The following is an 18,250-nucleotide window of genomic DNA, read 5'->3' on the forward strand; positions in this document are numbered from 1 at the left end:
GACCCCGGCTTGGATATGTGCCCAAGGTTCCTACCACACCCTTTCGAGATCAGGTAGTGAACCTGCAAGCGCTGCCCTTGGAGGAGGCAGACCCAGCCTTGGCACTGCTCTGTCCAGTACGCGCCCTTCGTGCTTACGTAGACAGAACGCAGTGTTTCAGGACCTCAGACCAGCTCTTTGTCTGTCATGGTGGGAAGCTGAAGGGAAAGGCTCTCTCCAAACAAAGGTTGTCTCACTGGATAGTGGACGCCATTGCTTTGGCTTACCAGCAGCAAGGTCGACCGTGCCCCCTTGGTGTGACGGCCCACTCCACTCGGAGTGTGGCATCCTCTTGGGCTCTAGCGCATGGCGCCTCGCTAACAGACATCTGCAGAGCTGCAGGCTGGGCGACACCTAACACATTTGCGAGATTTTACAATCTCCGAGTAGAGCCAGTTTCTTCTCATGTACTCGCTTCAACTAGCCGGTACTAGATTCTGCTCAGGTGTCTTCGCTTGCTCGCCATTCCTCTCCACGGACGGGATACGTGCGATATTTCCTCAGGTGAGCCTCATAAGCCCTGAGTCTCCTCCAGCACTGATGACGTCAACGCCAGAGTTATGCCACGGGCAGCTTTCGCGCTTGGCTAGGTGCCACCATGTGCATGGTTCCCTTCGGGCGACCCCCACATGTGTGTTCCACTGTAAGCCTCTTTGAGCATGTGTCTTTCCCTTGGCAAGCCACCTTGCCACCCCTGGGGTTGAAATATTCCACCTGCGGCTGGACACCCCAGTGTTACTCCGTATGCAGCCCTTCGGGGTCATATGTGTATTCCAAGTCCCCCCCTTCGGGTTGGGCATGATTGCATATTTCCACTGGATATGCTTCCCAGTGTACCTTGGTATTCCTGTGTTAAGTAGGACTCCTTCGTCCGTGCTAGTCTCACGACAGGGAGCTCAGACTTACGCAGGGCACTGGAAGACAGTCGAGAGGTGGCGTGATTATACGGGAACCCCATTCGTCGTCATCCGACGTAACTCGGAGTGACAACGAAAGGGAACGTCTCGGTTACGTATGTAACCCTCGTTCCCTGAGTAGGGAACGGAGACGTTACGTCTCCCTGCCACTTCCGCTGTACCGCTGGAACGCCTGAGTTCAGTCTCGGCTCCTCAGCGAAGACATAGTCTGCATGTTGCTCGCGCACTTCCTTATATACCCCCTGCGTGGGGCGGAGTTACGCTATGCAAATTCCGCAGACCCATGGCATTTCATTGCCATTGGCTCGTGTTTTAATACTCGAAGATGATAGGATTTCTAAGCGAAACCCCATTCGTCGTCATCCGACGTAACGTCTCCGTTCCCTACTCAGGGAACGAGGGTTACATACGTAACCGAGACTTTATGTTCCCTCAGAGATTGAACCCTGAGAAGGTTGGTGTGTTTGTGGATTATGAGGAGGGTCTGGTCTCTTTTTATAATGTGGAGTCCAGATCTCATATCTACTCTTTCACTGGTCAGACTTTCACTGACAAACTCTATCCATTTTTCAGCCCATGCGATAATGATCAAGGTAAAAACTCAAACCCACTGATCATCACTCCTGTCAGATAAACATTTTTTTTTTTTAAACATGAAATCTGAAAAGATTAACTGTGGATGTGCTGTTTAAAAAATAAAAGTATATTTTAATTACAACTATAAAGAAAATGTAAATGTGATAGACAAAATGTGTACAAGAGCAAAATAAAACAAGAACTATAATAAAATATTATAGTTATATGCACATTTGAATGGCTGATTTGTTATGAGTCTATATTTCTAGTCAAGACAATGACTTCCTTACTTTTCTCAGTCATTATTACTTTGCTTTTTTATCTACTATACAATTTTATATGATTAAATGTTGAATTTCTACATAATATGCTAAATTTCCAGAGTGTTTCTCCGTGTTATTTTGTAAGGAAATCTCTGAAGCCATTTTCTCTCTCTCCTCTCCAGCTTTGGTTTATATTTTAATGACTGCATCATCTGAAAGTGTTCAATTCTATAACTGATATGTCTTGTAAACCAAAAAACCTTCTAATTGTTATGCAAATACACATTGGAGAACAATGAATATCTGCTCACATAAACATTACAACAGACAGACAGGATATAATTTAAACATGGAGGATCTTTATTGTTGAATTACATTAACTGTGAATGAAAATACTGAATTAGTATTCAATGCAGATGATCCTTAAATCTAGTACATATTCTTCAAGAGAAGCGAGAGCATTAGAAGGCTTTAGTTTACAATGACAGTGTTTTTCACTTTGCTTTGACCACGATATCAGTGTAACCGTCGCAAGCTTCTCCACATTCTCCATGAAGCAAATCTACAGTGCATGAACACGTCACAGCTGAAATTAAACTGCTGTGAAACACTTACCCATACGGGATCTTTCTGACGCTCTGCATTCCCAATCCTTCTATACGGAACAAAACGTTCTTCAACACTTGAGACAGCGGGTTCTGGAACATAGACATAATAAATACATAGACGCCCTATTGGCCGCTGGATCGTACGTCAACGGCGCCGCCATACTGCGGAGGGCAACTTTCCTATACCTCTCATAACGAGAATTGAGAAAAATGCCTATTTCGTGTGCTGCTTGGGGCTTTACAAATCGCCACACAATTGAAAACAAATTTGTTTTTTGGTTGTATTTCATTTACTATTTTTATTTTCAGAGGAGCAAGGCCGCGAAATTGAAAAATACTACTGTTATTGTGTCACGAAATGTAGCTTTAAGAATTTTTCAGTCGACAATGTAGTTGTTTAAAGCTCAAATCTGTGGTTTATTTATAAAGATAGCGCCTATTTAAAAATGTTATCTGATGGTTTCGGAGTTGTGAGATCCAGTGATCACCGGGCGCTTAGCGCTCATGTAACGTTACCCCGCCGAGAACAGCCTTACCTCGGCGCCGCTGGATCTGATGTCTTTAGTCTAGTGGTTAAACATGAGAATAATTCGTCTTGTGTATATCTAACGGGCGATCTTTAGTCTCATCAGGGACGGATTGACAATCTGTGCGTTCTGGAAAAGTCCAGAACGGCCGTCCAACCGAGGGCCGTCGGCACAAAAAAAAAAAAAAAGTCTAATAAAGCAGTATTAACAGCCAACAGCAGGGGCACTAATATGATCACTTATGCTACGTGTAAAAAACAACAACTGAGGAAGAAGAGTCGGCCTATAGCCACTGACATTTTATAAGGCTGCACTTTTAAATTTGCTTACATTATATTTGAATAGCTGTGGTCTCCAACGTGGTGCCTGTGAGTTGCCCGCTAAACACATTCTATAAATAGCCCCGTCGGGCTTGCCGTCGGGGTTCCAGACTTCGAATAAATGGTATAATTTTGCGACCTTTTCAACTAAACGTTTCAATTTGAACTTTTGCCTCTACAAAATTACCCAACTCTCTTTGTATGCTGTCATTTGCGTTGCGTATGAGAAACATCAAATGGCAAACGCTTAAAAAGCGGAACAAAACTTGTTTGATCTGAGCAGCGCATTATCAGCTCGGCCCAAAAAACAGCGATCGCGGACAAAGCTGATCTCGATCACGCGAACATTAGCCGCTTTCCGACCAAGTAGTTCAAGGAACTTAGTTCTAGGAACTGTCCACTTCTTAACAGTTCTAAGAACTACTCTCCCCCAAACTCGATTTTGCTGTTCGCGTTCGCACTGGCCAAGTGGCCATAGGAACTAGTAGGAGGGGTAAGGGAGTGACGCAAGCACGGTGACTTTTATTTTGACTGCGCGACGGACCTTTATTTTGGCGGCGCTGAGAACACCAGAGCAAACAATGCTCGCATTCTCTATGTTTATTAGTTAGCGATCTGTCTAACAGTACTGTTATTATCTTATTAGATAGAACTGTTATAGAAAGTAGACAGTATATGAAAAAAGGTTATTAGCCTATGCCGTGTGGTTGATGTGTTGCTAGCTGGGCAGATAAACATAATCATGTTTGGCTTGGTCCCCTCAAAGTTGCGTTGGATTTTCTCTTCAGCATAAAGGTTTAGAGACCCATCTATCACTGTTTTCCATGTTTGTATAGTTAGTTTATGGAGTAAATATATAGGCTATAATCTGTGTGTTTACAATACCATACACTAGCTGTTTTAAAAATGGCGGGTGCTGGTGTTCCGCGTGCGTTCGGTCAATCAGCGTACACTAACGTCACGGGTAGTTCCTATAGTGGTGGTTTAGACCCTACTCTGAAGTAAGACCCAAATTAGTTCCTACAAATGGAGTTCCTAGAACTAAAATCGTTCCTAGTTCCTGCGGTGCGAACACGCCGACATCCGGGTACTTTAGCCAATAGTTCTACGAACTGTGAAAAGGTTCCTCCGGTCGGAAAGCGGCTAATATTACACAGAGCTGCGCGATCCACTGAGAAGCATTTCAATTCAGCGCAGAATTCTCTATCTCTATTATAAACCACAAATGACTATGTGATTTAAGCTTGTAAAAAGCCAGATGAAACAGCGCTGATATTCTCAACATATTGACGCAAAAAAACAAAAAACAAAACAAAAAACAGGCGAAACATTGTTCCAAGAACAAACCAGTTAGAAGACATTACACACAAAAACCTATAAATTAACTATTAAAAATGCTGTTATATTAATACAGTTATGTATAAATGTATTAGGCTAAATGTAATGCAGTAATGTTTTTGTTTTTGGCAGTTTTATTATTATTATTATTATTTTTTTTTTCATTTATATTTATACTAAATGTTTGGGCTACTGTTTTTGATAACACTATATATAAGTTCACAATACTCATATGTATTTATTTTTAAACTTAAATGGTTTGCCGCAATCAGTTTCCTCAATCGGTTTGAGTTGAGTTAACTTGTTGGGTTTTACAGTGGCAAAAGTTCAGTGACATTTTTATATGTGCATGGTAGAAAGCACAAAGTGAACTCTGAGAAAACGCTATGCTTGAGCAAACAGTTTGTGAATAGGCTGATGCCCGTGCAAAGTGCCAGTGCAAAATCAGTTTTTGTGAGCTGATCGCCATCAAAAAAGTTGGCCAAAAAAGAGATATTTCTTAGCGATGGCTGATTTCAACAGTTTCAATATGATAAAAAATAACTTTTATATTGATTCAATGGATTAATTGCATTTTGGGGAAAAAAAGTGTCATGAATTTATTGCATTTTTGGGGAAAATAATCCGTTTTTATAATAAATCTTTGAAAATCTAAATCTGGATTATAGATTATAATAATCTATTATTATAACCTAAAGATGCTATGTGAAAGTTTGAAACAGAAAATAGTGGTTTTCATCTTGTCACTTTCTTGGTAAAGAAAACACATTTTTACTCAAATGAATCAAAATGGATTTATCATGGATTTATCACGTTTTGGAACCAAACTATAATATTCAAAAGTAAACAGTGTAGCTGACAGAGTGTTTATGTCAGAATGTTTATTTTTAAACCACAACCTTCTAAGTGCTTATTTTACTGTTATATTTAACGATATCTTTTGCATTTCTCATCCAAACAACGTCAAACTTGGCACTGCACTTCCTCGTGCCCATAGCGAGACACCTGTCAAGTTTGAAATCCATCGGACTAACGGTTCGAGAGATATGCGAATAACACACACACACACACACACACACACACACACACACACACACACACACAGACAGACAGACAGACAGACAGACAGACGGACATACAGACAGACAGACGTTTCTGTAATTTATAGATAGATATACCACTTGCGATTATCAATATATTATAGTTATGCTGTTAAATTATTGTACTATTCATAGTAACTATTTAACTTATTATTTTTTATTGTCTATATTCTGTAATTGATATTTCATATTCTTTTGCTATTATTATAGTATTATACTATATGCTTTTATCAATATATTATTATTATTTTATAGTATTTATGATATTATATAATTATACTTTTCATTACTATTTTATTTGCTGTATACTGTTTGTTTATTTTATTGACTAAACTATTTACTATTAGCCTACTTCTCACTTTATTTTATATTTACTATTTGCATTGCACTGTAGTTGTACGATATCATAAGATAAAAAGAAAGAGGAAATATTGGGTCCATCACGAGGGATATTTAAAACACAGGTCAAGAAACTTGTATGGAATAAGGTGAATATTTATGGATAAATTGGAGAGTTTTTTTACAGTGCTTTTTGGGGGGGTTATATGATGTCTTTTCTATCCCCCTCCTCATACTGTATGTCTTTTTTTTTTTTTATCTGGTTTGTCTGCTTCTTGTTTATTGTTTTGTAAGGGTGGATTCCTGCAGTGGTTCAAGCTGCAAGAACTGCCGAATGACTAAAGAAACGTTATTGGCAAGATGGTAGAAAACTGCACATTTCTAGTCTTTAACCACCCACTGCCACTTATACCAACGACGGAAATAAGTGCAGTTACAATAGCTTAATATTTGTGGGAGAGCGTTGCTATAGATAGTGACAATATTGTATTGCAATATGTACCACTTCAAAGTCAATATCAAATCAAAACTAGTTAGCACATTAGTTGCAATTGAAAAGGTTTAATGACAAAATATGGTTATGGTTACACTTAAAATAGTTACAAAATATATGTATGAGATGATGATAACTAATTGTACCCAGCATATATGAAAAATGTTACCTGAGAGAGAGAGAGAGAGAGAGAGAGAGAGAGAGAGAGAGAGAGAGAGAGAGAGAGAGAGAGAGAGAGAGAGAGAGAGAGAAAAGAAGAGCCCCCAAGAAAGGGACCCAGAGAAGAAGATAGCCAGAGCATCAAAGAGGCCAGAGCAACAGTTACAATCCTCTTTTATCCTTTCCTTGACCATGTGACTAAAACCCAAATGTGAGACATTCAAACTGACCAATCAGATAATTACACTTCCACCACTGTACTAAAGGTGTGAAATTCATCTACCCCCAAAGTACAAACATTTGGCCTGCAAGCCGAGATCACTATCAGCCCCTCTGTGCCTTAGGAACTCCAAATGGTCATTGTGGTAGAAAGAGGGGGTAGAAAAACAGTCAAGCAAATATCTTTTTTCATTTAAAATATTTTGGCCTACACTTGTATATTGGAAGAGGGGCAGTCCTCCTACAGCCCCAGAGAGGTCCAGTGAGTCCCCTGCTGTTGTGGAGCTTGTCCGTCAATGGGCAGACTTGGTAGTCTATGAGGGTGTCCTATACAGGAAGACACATGTCCCTGGCAGCACTAAAGAGGTCTTGCAGCTACTGCTGCCTCAGGCTCTTCAGACAGAAGTGCTCACAGCCTTGCATGATGATCATGGCCATCAGGGGGTAGAACGAACAACTAGTCTTGTCCGCCAGCGATGCTATTGGCCCTTTATGCGGAAGGATGTCGACCGGTGGTGCCGTGAATGTCGGCGGTGTGTGGTTGCCAAGGCAACTCAGCCAAAACTGAGGACTTTTATGGGTAGTCTGTTGGCATCAAGGCCTTTAGAAATTGTAGCCATTGACTTTTCCATATTGGAAAAATCTAGTGATGGGAAAGAGAATCTTTTGGTTGTCACTGATGTGTTCTCTAAATTTGCGCAGGCATATCCTACGGCAGACCAGAAGTCGTCAACGGTAGCTCGAGTCTTGACAGAGCAGTGGTTTTACATTTATGGTGTCCCATTACGTATTCATACCGATCAAGGGCGCAATTTTGAAGGTGAGCTGTTCCAACAATTGTGCAGAGTGTATGGGATTCGTAAATCCCGCACTAGCCCATACCATCCAGAGGGCAACGGACAATGCGAGCGATTTAATCGCACATTGCATGACTTGCTTCGTACACTACCTCCTGACAAGAAGAGACGGTGGCCCTACCATCTGCCACAGGTTTTATTTGCTTATAACACCACAGCTCATCAGTCTACGGGGTTTTCTCCGTATGAACTGATGTTTGGGCGTAAGCCCACTCTTCCACTCGATTCTTTGTTGGGCACAATTGACACTCCATCAGACTCTACTACTACTGCCGAGTGGGTTCAAGAACACCAGGAGCATCTCTCTGCAATCTATAGCCAGGCCCGAGCTCATTTGGAGGCAGCCGCTCAACAACGAGCAAAGAATCATTTGGTTCCTTTGCCACTTTTGCCCCCTGGTACACTGGTGTATCGTCGTAGTCACCCGCATGGACGGCACAAGATTAGTGATCATTGGGAAAATGTGGTGTATGAGATTGTGAGGTGCCTTGATGAGGTTGGTACACTTTATAAAATTAGGCCAAGGGATCAGTTAGGTCCAGAGAAGAATATCAACCGGAAAGAACTGCGGCCCCTCCCAACTGACCCAGGTTCACCCTATCTTGTACCTGGGGCCGAGATGCTTAATGTAAGCATGCCAAACTCCATAGGGGATGATGTTGATGGTAGTATGGAGGAAGGTGATGATTTTGGAGTATTGGTGGCAATTGATGCACCTCCTGTAAGAGGATTAACACCTCCCACTGAGTTTGGAGCGTCGCAGCCTCCAGCTCTTGAACAGCAGGGGCAGACTACACCCCAACATTTAATACGTGACTCCTTGGGTGTTGAAGGGGAAGTATCAACATCTGGCAATACCCTTGTTTCAAGGAGAACTGTTAGAACAAATGCAGGCCACCATCCTAACCCTCACAACCTCCCATGCACGACTGTTAGAAGATCACCGGTGGCCTCGGCAGAAAACGATCTAACCATTTCCTCCCATAGCGCTGTTTTTAGACCTTGGGTTTGACCCTTGCCCTAGTCACCGGGACGGTGACATTCAAGGGTGGGTGAATGTAGCGGGTAGGACGTAGGCAGTGGGAATTGTGCCTTGATTTGAATCAGCTGGTGGTCATTTGGCTTTGCACCTTTAAATCCAGTAAGCTGGCGGTCTCTCTCTCATTAGTGTTTTGCTACAGACTTTTGGTTCCTTGGACTCTTGGTTGGTTGTACGAGTTGATGTGAGTTCATGCTTAAATGTATTTTGGCCTCCTTGTGTAAACATGGTTGGCATGGATCTGATTTTGATTCCGACTATTGCATTTTGTAGCGCGATCTGGTGTGTGCGGTTATTCAGTGCCGTGGTTACATACAGCTTCCTGTCTTCACGAGCCCTCACTGGCTATGAATTGTGTCTGCGCGTTTCAACGAAAATGTAAGTTTTCTGCTTTTACTCGTGAGCAGCGTTCAGTTTTTTTCTTTAGGCACTGGCCGTAATGAACTCTCATTGATTTGTGTTCTGTTTATATTAGTTATGGGTTTAGAGTGTGACCACTACAAAGTTTGCTGAGTGCTGTTTGTTGTGCTGAGAATGTAAGTTCACTGGCTTTCTTTCTCCCTCCCGTGTGTACATTTTCATCACGGAACGCTTGTTTATATGTATGTAGTCATGTTGACTCGCCATGTCTGTATTATAGTTTGGCCTGGGAATGTACGAGTAAAAACCAGACGGAATAAAGCGATCGCTACAATATTACAACTAAACAAGCTCTTGGCTCGACGCTGCGGTCTGCATTCAGCATTCATACAGGTTGGTAAAGTAGGCTGCTTTAGCACCTTGCCCTGTTCCGACTGCTTGTATTTAATTGAAGATCTTTTGTTTTAATGAACTTTTAGCCTATTGATGCACAGGTTATAAACTAAGCATAGCTTTGATTTTGACCTGTATAATTACTTGTATGGTATTGTAACTGTTTTCTTTGCAGGAGGACCGTCACATGCCATCTTGGCCACTGTTTTTCCTGTGCTTTGTTTTTAGTATCTAGTTGTGTGCGAGCGTGTGTGTGTGTGGGAGGGAGGCCCACTGGGTTGTCCATCAGTCTCTCCCGTGTGTGTGTTGTTGTATGTTTTATGTTTGTGTATCTAATGTTTGTATTTTAGGCCATTGGGTTGGTGCAATATCCTGGGGGGGTAACAATTGTATTGTGTGCCCACTTGTTTGCTGAGTGTAAATTATTTTTGTTTTTTTGTGCATGTGATTTGTGATGTGCCCTATTTATTCTGTGTTTGAGGTTTGCTGAATTTGAGTGCTATTTATTCAAACACCTTGATTTTGCACTTTGTTGTCCCCGTTCCTGAATTTGTTGCCCAGAGGCCTAGAGTCTGTTTTTCATGTTCATGTTTTATGTCCAACTTGAGAAGAATAAAATAAACTGTTTATATTTTTTATAATACTCCAGTCCCTCTCTCTCCTTTCATTTCCCTTCATTGGGATAGCCTGCTTGTAAACATCTAAAATTTGGATTGTTGGTGATCCACTTGTGATTGATGTAAAAAGGCCCCTTGGGGGTCACACTAGTAAAATTGTAATTCAAGATATCTCTAGAATTATGCCTAGTACAAAATCAATTATAGATATCTTTAATTACAATTTCTACTAGTCAAAACTCATTTGAAGATACCTGGAAATATTTTCCAATGGAAGTCAATTTAAGAATATGACTAGTCATAATCACATTGTAGATACAGTACCTACAGCGAGGTGGAGGGTAGGGACCCGACTCGGGAGGCATAGCGTCTGGAAGTGGGGTCTGAGTGTCCAGTGCAACACTTACCTGACTCCACGGTTGTGCAGAGAGTGTGTGAAAGAAGGCTTGAGAATGTGGGTACCGCTGACTGAGACGCCAGAGATGGATCAGAATTTTGATTCAACAAAAGATTCTCCGCCCTCCGGGAAAAGAGCAGTTCAACTCCGGATCGCTCGTCTCAGGGGTGGCTGAGAAGGGTTGTGCCATCTTCCTGCGAAGGCTCGATGTCATAGTTAGAGCTGGCTGTGGCTGAGTTTTTTTTGTTTTGTTTGTTAATTTCTTTTATTTCCACAGGGAACTGACACCCTTGGAGATGAACAGACTGAGGAGCTGCCCATGAGTGACTCTGATAGCACACATCAGGGCAAGTTCTTGGTTACCTCAGCCTGCTTCTGAACTGCGGAGAACGGCTGGGCACAGTCCTCAACAGTGTCGCCGAAAAGGCCGTCTCGTGAGATGGGAACATCAAGAAAGCAAACTTTGGCAATTTCTCACACCACTGCAAGGTTTAGCCAGGGGTGCTTCTGGACCACCAGGGTGGACACCGTCTGGCTGAGGACAGGGTGGACACCGTCTGGCTACTGTGACTTTAATCACAGTCAGTCACCATGCACATCTCAACCTGACTCAGAACTATCCTCGTGCATTATGAGTGTTTTGGCCTTCACAGACTTGCAGGGGGGCCGTCACATGTAGGGAAGAGGCGGTCTACAGTAGCACTGCAGCCCCACCACTGAGGGTAGTGAGAGAAGAAAAACTTTTCTGCAGATTTAGGCATATTTGGCATCGCCAATATGCTTCCATAGTTCTTCACACACATCCGGAAAGGCCCGGGGGCAGGGCAAGACGATTTACGCGTCGCAACCAGGGAAAGCACGGCTGTCAAGTCTAAATCTGATTCAGCATGAGCACGCACACCATTACAGTGGGAAGCTCAGCATCATCTTCATTTCCAGAGTGTAACAGCCCTCTCTCCGATGCAGTGATCGACATCTGATCCTCAGCTGGAGCCCCGAATGAAATGCTACGTCCATCATGAGAAGGACCAGCAATCCCATCCGGAAGCTGCCAGGCATACGAGACAGAGAACGTGGCCGTCAAACTTGGCGGCACACGGCGCGCTGAACGCTCAAGCCCTAATGAGAAAGGCAAGACGAACAATGTGCCAACATGGTAATGCTCTCATGAGACAACATGAACCACCCACGAACGCAGTCTCAGCATGTTTGCGATGTGATAGAGGAGTGAGGGGTCCACAGGGATTGGTTACCGGGCAGGGAGACCCTCACTGTGATCCTCTGGTCACCCTGGCTATTCGCCGAAGAAGCCCTTCTGGAGCAGCAGAAGAGGATCAGGGCATAGGCGAGGGGACTCCACCTCGTTTGAGGAAATCCCCGCTTTCAAATGGTGCTTGACTCCCACACCTTATTAGCCTGCTGTGTACTCACACACTCTTTGAAGGCACAACCTCTCTCTCAGGCTTGTAAAACAGCAACTCTTTGAAGACGCAACAACCTCGAAGAGCTGTGAAAACTGCTGTTTATGCAGCTCTCTGAAGTCCCGATCTCCACTGTGAGCACTGTCACACCAACACCAACTCGAGAGGCTCCTACAAAAAGAACAACAGACTCATCTTGGTAAACTCGTCTGTGAATTCGCAGAGAAGAACATATGAACTGCTCGGCTCTGAAGCGAAAGGCAAATATGAAAATAAATAAATAAAAGGCAGATAAAAATTTCGTCGGTCTAACCCGACGTGACGTCGAGAGTGACCGACTGAAAGGGAACACAGAAGATGTCACTGTGAAACATGTTTAGCGTGTCGTTTCTATCAAGCTGCAATTGTATAAACTGTGATACATAAATGTGAGAATATAAACTTGATATTCTAAAACTTTCTTACACTATTACAATCTGAGCAGAACTGTTCCATATTCATGATTATGGGCGGAGCTATAGCATCACTGCAAGTGTGTAAAGACTTAAGTGAAAGTGAAGCTAAACATATGAACAGGAAGCTTCATCAAACAGCATTTCATTTCAGAAACTCTGAAATCAACGACCAGATCTGACATTCACTCACAGGTAAGTGATGGAAATGTAAGAGCTAGTTCAGTAGATTCATCAGATTGTTGGTAAAAGTACTGTATGTATTTTTTTTTTTTTGTGGCTGTAAATCAAAGTTTGATTATTTGTGGTCATGTCACACTTTAGAGACTTTAGAAACAGGAAGTACTTGAATTGGCGGCAGAATGAACAAATGAAAAATCAGAATGATGACTTCTCTAGTAAAAGTCACATGTCTATTAACCCTCTACAGCACAGCGCTGAAAGTTTTCTTAAGCCCTATGTTCAGTACTATATGTTTCTATAAAAGATTGCAACCAATTAGAATGGACAAAAAAAAATATCAAAGAACAGTGTAATAAGGTGTGGGAGTCGAGCAGCATTTGAAAGCAGGATTTCCTTTTCTGACACATAGTCACAGGAGCACATGGTGTGAGAAGAAAGTAAGTTTATTTGCTGTAGTAATCTTATTTAAAATGACATGAACTGTACATAAACGTGTGTGTGAATGACGGTGTAGAGAAGGTTTTATGAAGTTTTTTATTTATTTTGCATTTTCAGTTCATTTAGGTTTTCCTTTCATTGCCTCAGGGCAACGTTGTGTGTTAAGGGGTACTTTTCAAGGATGTCTTTGCTAACAATGTGTTGGGACGTTATCACATATTATCACGTATTAGTGCACGATATAAGCTTTAAATATAGTTAGTAGATTTCTTGACATTTTTTAAAAAGATTTGTGATATTGTATTGCTCTCTGACCATTTTTTGTAATATGTCAATTAATCATTAGGCAACGAAAAAATATTTTATCAATAAAATGTTCCTAAATGAACCAAGAAATGATGTGGAACACATTTTTATCATGTACCATCAAAATGTGTGCAGTAGAGGGTTGAACAAAACTGACACGTGGTATTTACAGATGTTTATTTAGTGGGTTATTTGTTTGAAAAATACACTTTCACCCCTTTCTGTGTTGTCTTTTATTTATATACCCATATCTTTTCATGATTGTATAATATGGTGTTGTAAAAACCAGATACATTCGCTGTACTATGGCTCCTAGTGACACATTTAGTTTCTGTATTTAGATTCTTCTTCTGCAGCCTAATAGATCTAACTACAGTTAGAGGCGGAGCTTATAGGCTCAGTGAGGTTAGAGTTAGTGGTGGAGGAACTTCCTGTCAGAAACTGCTGTCTCATATACACCAGTTTATGGCACGTATGGCTGCTTTGACTGCTTGACAGTGGTTCATAGTACAGATTTGAGTTATAATAATTTTTAACCATGCAACATACATTTTAGAACACAAACTAATTTACTCAGTGAGCATTACTTGTATTATGAAAGTTGCTCTCTTCAGCAATGCAGATGATGTATTGTCGTCATTACTCATCTTTTCAGTCATGGCATCCTCCAGTGGTCCAGCACTAAATGAGGAGCTCCAGTGCTCCATCTGTCTGGAAGTGTTCACTGATCCAGTCACCACTCCATGTGGACACAACTTCTGCAGAACCTGCCTGAGCGAGTGCTGGACGAACTCACCGATCTGCTTCTGTCCACTCTGTGAAGAAAAATTCAGCAGAAGACCTGATCTCAAGATTAATACAACACTCGGAAAGCTTGTGCAACACTTTAAGAAGCTTAAACAAGAATCTGAGGTGTTCTGTGACTTCTGTGATGAAAGAAAGCAGAAAGCAGTGAAGACCTGCCTGACGTCTCCAAGCTCTTACTGTGACTCTCATCTGGAGCCTCATCTCAGAGTCCCACGTCTAAAGAAACACACACTGATCAACGCTGTGGAACATCTGGAGGATTATATATGCCAGAAACACGAGAAACCTTTGGAGCTTTTCTGCAGAGATGACCAGACGTGTGTTTGTCTGTCCTGCACTGAAGGAGAACACAGGACTCACAACACTGTTCCTATAGAGGAGGTGAGTCGAGAGAAGGTAAACAGACACAGACAAAGCACATTAAACACACTGTGAAATGCATCCTAAACCAGCTAAAAGTTAATTTTGTAAATTTTTGAGAATGCAATATGTTACCTTCAAAGCTGACAGACATGGACTAAAAGCCAGGAGATAAAAACAATTCACATTTATTATTCAAATAAGATTGTTTTTTTTGTCAGAAGATTTAACGCTAAATTCAGTGATAAATGTGTCTGTGTTTTTCTCTGTATGTAGATGATCCAGGACAGAATGAAGAAGATTCAAGAGATCACGCGCTCAGAGCAGAGAAAAGTGAGTGGAATTTTTTTTTTTAAATCATTTGGCTTCTTGCACAACTTATCACAAGCTTTGCGATCTTTCTTCGAGAAGTGTTGCTTGAACTGAATCTTCCTCTTTTTGCAGACTCGCGCCTCCAATGATTGTTTCCTTACTTCGTCTCGGACCGTCCACATTTCAAACTGGATGATTATTGGTCTGGGTGTCCTGTTGGTAGCAACACTGATCATCTTGCCTAAACAATATATCGTGAGTATGTGAGAGTGTGTATGAGAGTAACCTTGAGATGCGATGCACCTGCTGCTCATTATATGCTCGTGCCGCGATGCAGCGCAGCTGATAGCAATTATCACACTGAGATGTGCATTGACTCGTTTTAGTTACACTCAAAGTAGATTGGCCTCTCTTGCGAGATTCCTATTCGTCGGTCACTAACGTGACGTCAAGAGTGACCGACTGAAAGGGAACCACACGCTCACCATGACAAGACAAGAGAATAGCAATGTCAAGCTTGGTTTATACTGAGCTCTTCACTGATCTGATCCGCTCCTTTTAGAGATATCAGTCTGAGCTGCTGATGATGGAGGAACAGCATAAAGCAGCAGAGAAACAGGCTGAAGATCTCATTAAAGAGCTGCATCAGGAAATCACTGAGCTGAAGAGGAGAAACACTGAGCTGGAGCAGGAAATCACTGAGCTGGAGCAGGAAAACACTGAGCAGAAGAGGAGAAACACTGACCTGGAGCAGAAAAACACTGAGCTGGAGCAGGAAAACACTGAGCAGAAGAGGAGAAACACTGACCTGGAGCAGGAAAACACTGAGCAGAAGAGGAGAAACACTGACCTGGAGCAGAAAAACACTGACCTGGAGCAGGAAAACACTGAGCAGAAGAGGAGAAACACTGACCTGGAGCAGGAAATCACTGAGCTGAAGAGGAGAAACAGTGACCTCAATCAAACTGGTATGTGAATATCAATTACAGGGTTTTTATCTAACTTTTTTTAAAAGTGTTAAATTAATTGTAAGCATCTGTGATGTGCTGGTGATCACCACATTATTATAAAATCACTTAAAGTTATATCTTCAACTCATGTCATAAAGCTGCAGACCGTAACACTTTTTGTGTTCAAAATTTATCAAATTTATATAATGAGCAAGTACATCATGAAACCAATTTCCAAACTGAATCACTACGGTACACCTATAATAAGTGTTTATATTGGGACTATTTTAGACTGGTTCGGATCGTACTGCTGCAGAGGAGCCCAGTACCTGCGTAACTCGTCATAGACATAAACAGAGAGAAGTAGCTCCGGCTACAATGTTCTTCCGCTAAGCGCATGCAGGTCTGTTTATTAACACTAGAACTGCCAGAATTCCATAACTACTAGAATGGCCGTAAGCGGTCATTTTGACCGCTAGATTCCAAACTATATATATATATATATCTTTAATGATAAATACCCAATTGAGAGATTAATGCATTTATTGTATTAGGATGTCTTTTAAAAACAAAACAACACCAAACTGTACATTTAAACAAGTTTAATTATACATTTATAAATAAATAATATCCGTAGATGTCCTGAACAAAATTACGGAGTAGCCTATGTTTTCATGTTTTTGTTCGATCGTGCCCGCGCCCGTCGTCACACACACACACCAGTGTTGCCAGATTGGAAATGTCCAAGTATCGTACCAAAAGCTCAAAATTATCGGATTTGGCAGAAAATTATCGTACACGAGTCAACCACTTGAAAATGACATCCCAACCTGCACAAAGTCATTTCTGGCAGTCAAGAAATCTCCGACCCCGTGGGTGGAGGGTTTGTTCGGTTCTGATTCGGGAGTATAGATAAAAGCCCGCCTGCACTTACAGTTGATTGGTTGGGTCCTTACATGCGCTTCATGAGGCACACTAGCACACACGCAAGGTCTCTCACTCCCTCTCTATACACGTTCTTCCCCCGGTAAAATCCACTGCTAGATCAATGAGAAGTCCTATTACAACGACCATCATTTGAAGTGTCACACAGTTCTGAAATTATCGTACATTATAGGATTTTTTCCATTATTGATCGTACATCGTACAGAGGTCGAAATTATCGTACAAATACGATAATTATCGTACATCTGGCAACACTGACACACACACACCATATTCCAGCATTGCAATCTTGACATTGCAGCCTGTTCATTATAGCCATAATAAAATATAATAATAAAATAGTCAACCTAACATATAAAAATTCCACTGCTCTGTTTGTCAGTATAGCCTACAATTCGTACCATTTTGCGCATGTGAAGAGGATGATTTTTTCTGTCGATATTGGAACGTGAGTGAAGTACAAAGCCTATAATAAAGAATAGTTTACCATCCAAATACATCGCAAATGTTGAAACATTTTTATTCTAATTAGAGAGTTACGTGAGCCCAACGCCGCTTACTTTCACTTTCGCTTATAAAGTAGGCTATTTCATTTTGGCTTGTTTTTTTCATTCTTGTTCTGTTCTGAATATCATTATATTTAAATTATTTGTTGTTGAATATGTTTAGTGTATTTTTTTACCACATTTTATTGTTGTGTATATTAGTATAGCCTATAATAATACCGCAAAATTCAGTGCGGTCAATATGACCGTCTATGGCCGAAATAGGTAAATATGTTCATTTGTTTTTTTGCCTTATGTGTAATTTATATGAAACACATTTTAAATGAAAATACAGACAGTTTTAGGAAAAGTCAGGTACCAGCAGGATTGTATTTCTTTTTTCAACAAAGTTATTGCAGATATAAAATTCAAAACGGTCAAAATGACCGCCACGGCAGTTCTAATGTTAACCGCTAAAGCCCCAAAAGATACGGACTGCAGCTTTAATGAAGCATTATGTGAACTTTAGTGACATCTAAAGCACATTATGTAACTATCCTTGTATAAACTTTATTTGAATTTAAATATCTTTATTGTCCACTGGAGTGGAAATGTATCTATGGCTCACCAACACAAAACTACATCTACATACTCTGTATTTCCAGAGAAGCTGAAATTCCAGTGAATTTCTAACTGGCGAGAGCAACATCATGTTTCAAGGGTCTTAATGTGAGTCAGATAGGCAGTATCAGCTGAGGGGTTTGTGTTCTCTAAGGCCGTGTCATCGGCATATTTAAACAATCTAAAATGTTTCTCATTGATCAAAAAGTAATTTGTTAAAAGAGAAAAAAGAACAGGGGAGAGAACGCAGCGTTGTGGACCAATAACCCTGTATTAATATTGAGATCAATCAGCATTTTCAGGAGAATGTGAGTCTTCATTGAACTGAAAGCTGAGCTAAAATCTATGAATAAAACCCTGGCATATCCTCTAGGATGCATAAGATGTTTAGTAACTGTATTGATCAGGG

The 18,250-nt window shown here is 41.3% G+C and overlaps 1 protein-coding gene and 1 long non-coding RNA gene across 3 annotated transcripts in view; both read left to right on the forward strand.

Moving 5' to 3' along the window:
* Window positions 1-8,726, forward strand: part of LOC311302372 (uncharacterized protein) — a gene marked incomplete at its 3' end in the record, with an annotated part of 49,170 nt that extends 40,444 nt beyond the window's left edge. Inside the window, exons 17-19 of the mRNA XM_084428189.1 lie at window positions 1,357-1,581; window positions 7,601-8,476; window positions 8,589-8,726. Coding sequence (XP_084284315.1) covers window positions 1,357-1,581; window positions 7,601-8,476; window positions 8,589-8,726 — 1,239 coding nt within the window. The remainder of the gene's footprint in view (window positions 1-1,356; window positions 1,582-7,600; window positions 8,477-8,588) is intronic.
* Window positions 8,727-8,876: 150 nt separating this feature from the next.
* LOC311302658 lies at window positions 8,877-10,151 on the forward strand. Of its 2 annotated transcripts, XR_014629637.1 has the most exons (5): window positions 8,877-8,978; window positions 9,068-9,172; window positions 9,270-9,330; window positions 9,435-9,547; window positions 9,723-10,151. It is a non-coding gene; the product is annotated as an uncharacterized lncRNA (long non-coding RNA). The 2 variants fall into 2 exon arrangements; XR_014629636.1 differs by having other exon boundaries at window positions 8,877-9,172.
* Window positions 10,152-18,250: the final 8,099 nt, after the last annotated feature.

The sequence above is a fragment of the Rutilus rutilus genome (genome assembly GCF_951802725.1).
Source record: "Rutilus rutilus genome assembly, chromosome: 13".
Lineage (NCBI taxonomy): Eukaryota > Metazoa > Chordata > Actinopteri > Cypriniformes > Leuciscidae > Rutilus > Rutilus rutilus.